This window comes from Xiphophorus couchianus, chromosome 12, assembly GCF_001444195.1.
Source record: "Xiphophorus couchianus chromosome 12, X_couchianus-1.0, whole genome shotgun sequence".
NCBI lineage: Eukaryota > Metazoa > Chordata > Actinopteri > Cyprinodontiformes > Poeciliidae > Xiphophorus > Xiphophorus couchianus.
In genome coordinates, this window is record NC_040239.1 from 6,053,952 (window position 1) to 6,063,093 (window position 9,142).

Genomic DNA, 9,142 nt, shown 5'->3' on the forward strand with positions numbered 1-9,142 from the left:
CAAAAAGTGAGCCTTGCTTTGCCTTTTGCTCAAGTAAGGATCTGATACATGATTTGATCATTTTACTCTTAGAGATGTTCACGTCTGTGGTGCATGTGTTAAAAAAAATGATGTAGACATTCAGGAAGAGCTGCAAGTCAGAATGCAAAAGCGTGCAGGATTTCCTCTTCTCACTGAGATTAAACTGCAAGCTAACTCTTGCTGAGCTCAAACTGAGCTGAAGCATGGCTAGGCATAATTAAGTACAGACTACTCAGAAAATAAGCTGGAAAATTGAAATTTTTCTATCTAAAGGTGGCGCCTTTTGAATTTCGTTGTCCTTGTCACAATGACAATAAAGATTTATCTTATCTTATCTAGAATCAGTGTAAGTGTGACTATTAGTATGTCACTGCATAAACACAAAAACAGTAATTAGCAAATAGTCTTTCACTGTATAGCAGTTTGCTTTGAATGGGAAAAATAGTTCAAGCAGCAAAAAGGACAATTCCAACCATTCTGTCAGTTTTCAGTTTGCAGATGTGAAACTGAAAATGTGATCCCAATAAATCACATTTTTTTCCATTATCTAAAATGTTTCATAGTTTGTATGCCACTGAGACCCCAGGAAATGCACAATATTATGGCAGGATATTAGTCGTAACAATATAAAACAAGTTAAAGGGGAAGGAATACGTGGAAAAATGTATCTTGAAAGAGATAAAGACATAGTTAACTGAAAATAATTACCAACTGTTTGCCCCCAGGTCATGCATTTGTCTTTGTGACATTTAGATTTGAGAGTTTGCTGTGGCCACATTCACACGATGGAATACCTTTGAGCTGCTTCGAGGCAACAGCTGACATGCCGCTACAAATCCTCTGCTCATTCACACACATACATGAGTCGTGTTGTACTTTTGGCCTGGTATTCTGAGCAGACCAAGTTGTGTTGTAGTAAAAATGTTTTACTCACAGCGAACCTTCCGTTTTCTCATTGCCGCCTTCTCCTCCGCTGATGTTTTAATACTTGGAGGACGGAAGTGGGACATGACCATGAGGAACTCCTCAAAGCCGATTTCCTCATATGATCCCAATTCATTATTATGCTGGTTCCTGTATTTCAATCAAAAGCATTGAAAATCACCTAATTATTGTTGATAAATGTAAAACAAATGAAATCTGTAAACTACCTCACTACAGCATTAACTAGTTGCAATAACATTTTACCCACATTATAGCCTCCACATGACTTGTGTTTTAGAGAACAGAAATCACATGATTATACCACAAACCAATGCAGAGAACACTCCAGCGAAAGACTTCTTTAAAACACGCTGCTGCTTATAAATCAGTCAAATTCTCATCATTCTCTTGCAAAAACACAAGAATGTTCAACTTTGGATTTCTTCAGGCATCTAAAATACTCAATAATGTTTGCCAAACTCCACTAAGTGATAAGTAAGACCACCAGATTTTCTTTATTGATTATTTAATAATGTACATTTTCCTCCCACCTGCCTAGTTTACATTTTCACAACTGCTGTTTGTGGAGAAACACTGAACTTTTAAAGTAAGAAAACAAAACTTTTTTGTAAGTATTTAAATAGTATTACCATTACATTCAGTCAAACTGCGGAAGTTGAAAACAACTCCCACCATGTAGCAAGTAAAGACCACCAACTTTACCGATTTAAAGCCACGCTCCTCAGGGATGCTTCCTGCTTTTTAATTCTAAAGTTTTTACATAATTTATAATGCAAATGCATATAAACTCCAATTGATAAGTCAAATACTGAAAATTCAGAAATGTTTCCACCCTATTAAATGCAGTTACCGTATTTTCCGGACTATAGAGCGCACCTCACTATAAGCCGCTTCCACAAAGTTTTTAAAAAACAAACTGGAAACGTACATATATAAGCCACTGGTATCTCCGCCGCTCTTGGTTTTCCACAAGGAATAAATGTGCTATTAAGGACGTTAGTAACAGAAAGACCACATGGGATATGGTGTTGTTTGACTCTACCCACCTTTTATCAAAGAACGCCTTGATAATTTCCGTTTTGATGGGGTTATCGGCGAGAGTTGGTATGTTCTCCAGGTGTTCTTTTCTGCAATGCAGCAAGAGAAAGTCCATTATTACAAAACAGGACATCATATGACAGTCTCTGCATTTTTAACTGATTTTAAGTCAATTTTGTAAAATGTAGCTTGGATTTCTTTCATTCTGGTATTGACAGAACTTAATGTTCATTAATTAATGAGCACCATCTATAATTTTCAATGCATTGCCATTCCCACTATCTATCAACTGTACGGTCTTTACTGCAGTGAAGACACTGACACATTTAATATTTCTGATGTAATTAACATAAATAAAGACTTTTTAATTAACTTTTCAAATTGATATGATTATCCGAGGACTTTTAATTCAGATTTCTTGACTTTATTTTTCTCTGCAGAATTAATATGACATTTGTCATAGCAGTTATTCAAAATGGGAAAGACTAGAACGTATTTACATGAGTCAGATGTGTTTTGCTCTTCATAAATCAGGTAATTGCTACTAGAAAATTGCTACCCTCACATGCTTGCTCATATCTACAGCTAGAAAGCCTAAAACAAGTGGATCAATAACAAACAAGGGCCCACAGTGCCACAACACCGGGTGAGGACAAAGAAGGGAAGACAAATCTGCAGACCTCACTAATGATCACTGTTAGATCACTGTTATCATGGCAAATAGTGGTATGTTTGACTCACTAAATCTTCAAAACAACGATTAGATGAGATCAACATGCTGGTGTCATACTCAGGTAGTTATCCCCAACAGAATTAGGTGCCTTTGGTAGAAAGAACTGTCCACAGGACAGCGTCGATTTCAACCAATTAAACTTGAAAACAGTAGCAATAAAACAGGAGTGTTGTTTCCTGTTTGTTCAGCTAAAGGACTCCCACAAAAAAATAACACTTATGTTATCATGTTCTACTGCTTGTCATCAGTTTAAACATGTTTGCTGTAATAAGAAGATAATCACGTCTTTGGAAACTTGATTCGTATACACCTCCTGGCTCAATTTACTCTTTTCCAAACAAGCAAATAGGATTTCTGTTGCTCTTGTGGTGGTATTATTCTCAACTACTGTAGAGCTCTGAGTTCATTTGCATAAAAACTGTATCTGGTGTGACTGTTGTCAGCAAAAGTTATGTCTGTGGGATAAAAAAATGCACCTTTCTGAATGCAACTTCTTGTTTGAATTAAAATAATTGTAATATTAACAGCATTCATGATTTACTTTTCCAAAAGTAAGACATACTGTAAACAATTTTTCTGTGTAGGTCTAAGTTTTAAGAAATTGACACAGATATTTGGACAACTCTGTCTGCCGAGTGTGGATTCAAGCAAATACTAATGGGGAACTATCTGTGTAGAACAGAGGGAACAGACATTTCCTGTCCTATTATCACAAACATAAGCATGTGACATTTTCTTAAGGCTATTGGGACTTGAACTTATATTGTGTAGTTTTGTCAGACTATAATTCATATTTTGGTAATAAAGACTTTCATGTTTGGTGTGAAACAGATTATATTCATGTGAAGAATCACCTCATACCCACTGTCAAGTGATTCTATGGGCTTCTCTTTTCAAGTGGGGAACCTTATCAGAGTGCACTGCATCAAAAAGTCTAGAACATTCAAAATAATAATCCAGTGGCCGCTACCAAGCAGTAAATTTGTTGAATTGCTGTATTTATCTATGGGACAATGTTATTAAAAAAATATGCACAACATTAACCTTTTTTTATTAGGCAAATACGTATAGAGGGACTGTATGAGTTTCATTATGTTGGACATAAAAAAACACATTCAGAAACATTACCTTAGTGTTTTTTCATTTCCACACAGCTGCTGAAATCGCATGTGCAGGTTTTTAATCTGCTCGGTTGAAACTGAAGAAACAAAGACGTTTATCATCAACATGTAAGCCAATATTCTCCCCCCAGTTACTCACAGTTCAAGCAATCCAATAGCTAAACATGGATTAAAACCTTGATAAACAAGAGTGCATTTGCACTTAAAGGGTTCCATCCTGATGCACATTCATACTGCCTGAAACACTTCAATTGAGCACGTCCTGCTGGCAAAGTAAACAAACCATCCTTAGTAACTGCATCTAAAATGATTCTCAGAATCATTAACGCCATTGGAAAGTTTTAGCAGTGTATTCTCTGTCAAATAAAGTCAGCAGCTGTGTCCGCTCAGAATGTGGAGGTGAGTTATGTCTATGACCTCACACAGACACCAAAACAAGACTGTTGTTCTGGATGGGTGGAGTCACAGCTCAGCACAGCAAGCTCATTTAAAAGAACTCAACTTGCACAACAAGACAAACAAACAGGCTGAACAACAACTATGCGGTCTAAGATCAGTATCTGCCAATGCAGTTGAAATTCCAATGCTTACAGAACAAGTTCCTAAGTCTGCAACTACGTCTAAAAAGAAACAAAGACTACAGCTGTAACCCTTATGGAGACAAAGGCATTAAACAGTCCAAAGTCTCCTTCAGATAGTGTCAATAAAGGTGGGCACAGTCAAGGATGGATGCGCTCAAAGTACATGTCTGCACATGTGAAGGTATCCCACTAATCTCATCCACTCCCATTAATTCTGTCCTCAAACACTTCCACTGCCATCATTATAAGTAAGTGTGACGGCTGCATTGGCTTTAAAACTAAATGAACGCTCCAGCTTCTTCAAGTTTAACTTTAACATCGACACATGCTGTTACATTTCTGAATATGGTCGAAAACATAACATGGATCATTGAAAAGAGCATTTCTTGTGTCCCTCACACCAGCGTATTTCCCACTGTGGCGTTGTCAAACACCAGTATAACCACCAAAATAAACAGATGTCTTGTTTTTCTTATACTTACATCCAGTTTTTCCCACCATGTTCTCGTATTGGTACTCGGAGTGTGTTTGTGTGGCTCCCATCTCTCCGGCTGTCTGAGCGGTGCGTCGAGGCGCACGGTCTACTTGGACTGACTAAAACTTTTACACACTTGCAGCTTTATCCTACTTCAGTGGGCAGGACATTGCTGGTGTGCTCTGCTGCCTCCATGTGGAGCGTTTTAGCATTTTTCGAAAAGAAATTAACTTACAGCTTAAATATCAGTTTTTACATCGCATTGGCATATTATAGATCCGCAAACATCCACCAAACAAGTGCTACTCTCTCAATCTGAACTCTTACTGTTTTATGTCAGTTAGGATTACCAAGATTATTTGGTACGGAGCCCTCTAGGGGACATGGGGAATTTTTTTTCTTTTGCGTTCCCTCGCAAAACTTTTGCGTTACCTCGCAATACTTTTGCGTTACCTCGCAAAACTTTTGCGTTCCCTCGCAAAACTTTTGCGTTACCTCGCAATACTTTTGCGTTACCTCGCAAAACTTTTGCGTTACCTCGCAATACTTTTGCGTTACCTCGCAAAACTTTTGCGTTACCTCGCAAAACTGTACTGGTCAGTTATGCAGCATAATTGAATACTGCAAGCCTTTCTTACGGTGGGCGCCGTACTTTATGCTTTAATATAAGGTTATGTGAGGTATTTCCATGAATTTTAATATCTTTTTGTGAAATATCTGAAGTTTTATTTCTTTCTTTAGGATAGAAAGGCACCACAAACCTACGATATAAACAGAAACCTTCCGTAAGTAGGAAAGAAATAAAAATACATTATAATTTGGACTATTTCTGAGTTATTATCGCGGGTAATAAATCATCTGACAGTTTTGATTGTGTCTCTGTTGTGTTCTAGTCTGAATGGTTTAAAGAGCTGCTTTCAGTGCCGCTCCATCTTCGCCTTAACAGACATAAACATGCAGTAAAAAATAAATCGATTTTCAATCAGTGTTTTGCACCAAACAGTTTGTACTGTTAGCAAGTTTTTATTATTAAAAACACGACAAACTAATGATGGTAAAGGGCCGAACTGGGTTAACTCTGGGAATCTCATCTGTCCGTTTATCAATCAACTCCAAACCTTTTCTTTGTTCTGTCACAATTATCGATTTATTCCATTTTGATGATCAGGTTCCAAACTCTGCAAGGACTGACCGCCCCGCTCACCGCTTCCTAATACACACAAAGCCAGTATCCTTCCCATTCATACCTGGTGACGTCACGCCCACATCGACACACCCACCACACAAGTGTCAAAGCCGCTGCTCCTGTCATATCAATAATTACTTATTTCATTCATATGGCTCTTACAGAGCCTCAGTGAAAACTTGTTTATTATTATTAACTGTTTGGTGCAAAACACTGATTGAAAATCGATTTATTACTGCATGTTTATGTCTGTTAAGGCTGAGATGGAGCGGCACTGAAAGCAGCTCTTTAAACCATTCAGACTACGAAAACAACAGAGACACAATCAAAACTGTCAGATGATTTATTACCCGCGATAATAACTCAGAAATAGTCCAAATTATAATGTATTTTTATTTCTTTCCTACTTACGGAAGGTTTCTGTTTATATCGTAGGTTTGTGGTGCCTTTCTATCCTAAAGAAAGAAATAAAACTTCGGATATTTCACAAAAAGATATTAAAATTCATGGAAATACCTCACATAACCTTATATTAAAGCATAAAGTACGGCGCCCACCGTAAGAAAGGCTGGCAGTATTCAATTATGCTGCATAACTGACCAGTACAGTATTGCGAGGGAACGCAAAAGATTTGCGAGGTAACGCAAAAGGTTTTGCGAGGGAACGCAAAAGTATTGCGAGGGAACGCAAAAGTTTTGCGAGGGAACGCAAAAGTTTTGCGAGGTAACGCAAAAGGTTTTGCGAGGGAACGCAAAAGTATTGCGAGGTAACGCAAAAGAAAAAAAAATTCCCCATGTCCCTTAGAGGGCTCCGTAATTTGGTTCTATTTTATGGAAAGCATTTCTTCCTACAGAAAGACACCCCGGCCCACATAATGCTGCCACTACTGTACTTTAAAGTTGGAAAAGCGCAGGCGGGACACATGGGTTCCAGTTGTAGTAGGAACTGGGAAATTACGTGTCGTGCGAAAAAATCTGTTCCCCCGGTGTCGGGAGGCGGATCTGACCATTTTCACGGCGCTTCTGATCGATTTCTCGGTAAAAACAACTCAGTTAATTATGTCAAGCTTGTAACATTTAGTTTAGTCTGCAGCTATTGTTTACAAAATTGTAAAAAATAATTAAATAAACGAGGTCTTTTTACGCTGTTTTGTGTTATTTTAAACGCCAAGAGAATCGGTCTTTTTCCAACTTTTGTCACTTCCGCCTGACAGAAATAAAAGTCAGTCACCAAAACACAGTTTTCCAACACGTAGCGTGTATCTATAATTTTTCACTGCTGATATAAGAGGATGGCTGAAAGCATGGCACAAAAATTAAGACTTCCTGAAAAGACGAGAGTGTAGACTTTCTGGTAAATCCCGTTCTAATGTAAAATATGACAGATTACTGTATTAAGGAAATTTCTAGTATAGCCTACTACAGGCTATCGCACATAACAATATTTGAGAATTTGGCAACAGTTGCCCTTTATTCCCAAACGTTACCCGGGGAGGAGAGTAGAGAACAGAGGTGGGGACTCGAGTCACATGACTTGGACTCGAGTCGTTAAAATCACGACTTGAGACTTGACTTGAAAAAATGCTCAAAGACTCGGACTTGACTTTGACTTTCATGCCATTGACTTGGGACTTGACTCGACTTGAAGCTGTTTACTTGAAAAGACTTGATATTTTTTACTCAAAGTCTTAAAATTTAAAACACATTATTTATAAAGTGGCGTCATTAATTAATGTCACTCATTCCGTATCAATATGCGCAGACCGTCACTATGGTTTTCCTCTCTCCTTATGTATGTATGTGTACGTAGCTGCAGCACAACCAATCAAATTAACAGGATTTGGACGTTTAAAAAAACGCGGCAAAGCTACAGAGCTCAGGGAACGAAATACGAAATAACCGCTCGAATATGCTTCCGCGAGTAATTTCTTTTGGCTACGTAGGTTATGAACTTTCGACTAAAAAACGAACTGCAACTTGTAAAACATGCAAGAAGAGAATATCGGATGGAGATGCCACGACGTCCAACTTTGTCCGGCATTTGAAGCTTCACAAAGATCGGTAGGTGGCGCTTTTCTTTTGCTGTAAGATAGCTGACTTTAGCTAACTTCGTGTTAGCATGTGTACTCCGGGTTAAATTGGTGATTATTTACCATAAATCCGGTCCGTCAAATGCCTCCACAAATAATGTGCACCGTGTTAGCTCAGGAAGCCGGTGGATAGTGAGCGGGGCTCCGGAACAGAAAGCAGATTCTGGACCTGAACACAGGGAACAGAGTCTCTCTGTCCCATCATGATGATGAGCCGGGTCTAGTATCATCTAAGGATGGTTGGTGTATTTGAAGACATCTACGTTGGGAAATTATATTGACAATATGTTGTTTTGACAGGTCAGAGAAAAGAGGAAAAAACTGCTGTTATGGTTCTTTGTATTGTGCTGTGGAAATGTCAGCATTTTCGTCTTTTTTTATTGAATATTAAGTTTAACAGAACTGGGCAATAAAGTGGTCCAATTTAAAAATGTTTTTTATACTTTGTGTTCAGCTACACATGTTCTATCATTTGAGATAAATACATATCTTAAAACGAACAAATGGTCTTTTATTTGAATTTTATGTATAATTGCAAATGATAAAAAAAAATAAAAACGACTTAAAATTAAAGGTTCCTGACTTGAGACTTGACTCGACTTTTGCCTGTATTTACTTGAGACTTGACTCGGACTTGAGGACAAAGACTTGAGACTTACTTGAGACTTGCAACACAGTGACTTGGTCACACCTCTGGTAGAGAATTGATATTTCAGCTGCCTGAAATAATCTGTTCCCCCTCCATAACATGGGAACAAATTAATTCAGCAACAAGTCTTTAACTCTGTTTATTCCTTTCATCATCAACAATAAATCAAGTAACTTTGAAAACATTTGCTCTGTATATGCCAGAGTTATGGGGGGAGGAGGAGAGAAAATGGATATTTCAGCTGCCTGAAATAAACCATTCCCCCTCCATAACATGGGAACAAATTAATTCACCAACAAGTCTT

General features: G+C 38.0%; 1 protein-coding gene across 1 annotated transcript in view; it reads right to left on the bottom strand.

The window, feature by feature from the left end:
- Window positions 1-5,078, bottom strand: part of tesca (tescalcin a) — a 10,728-nt gene extending 5,650 nt beyond the window's left edge. Inside the window, exons 1-4 of the mRNA XM_028034517.1 lie at window positions 4,922-5,078; window positions 3,866-3,935; window positions 2,013-2,093; window positions 956-1,095 (exon numbers count right to left, since the gene is read on the bottom strand). Coding sequence (XP_027890318.1) covers window positions 956-1,095; window positions 2,013-2,093; window positions 3,866-3,935; window positions 4,922-4,982 — 352 coding nt within the window. The 5' untranslated portion in view covers window positions 4,983-5,078. The remainder of the gene's footprint in view (window positions 1-955; window positions 1,096-2,012; window positions 2,094-3,865; window positions 3,936-4,921) is intronic.
- Between the last annotated feature and the right edge of the window lie 4,064 nt (window positions 5,079-9,142).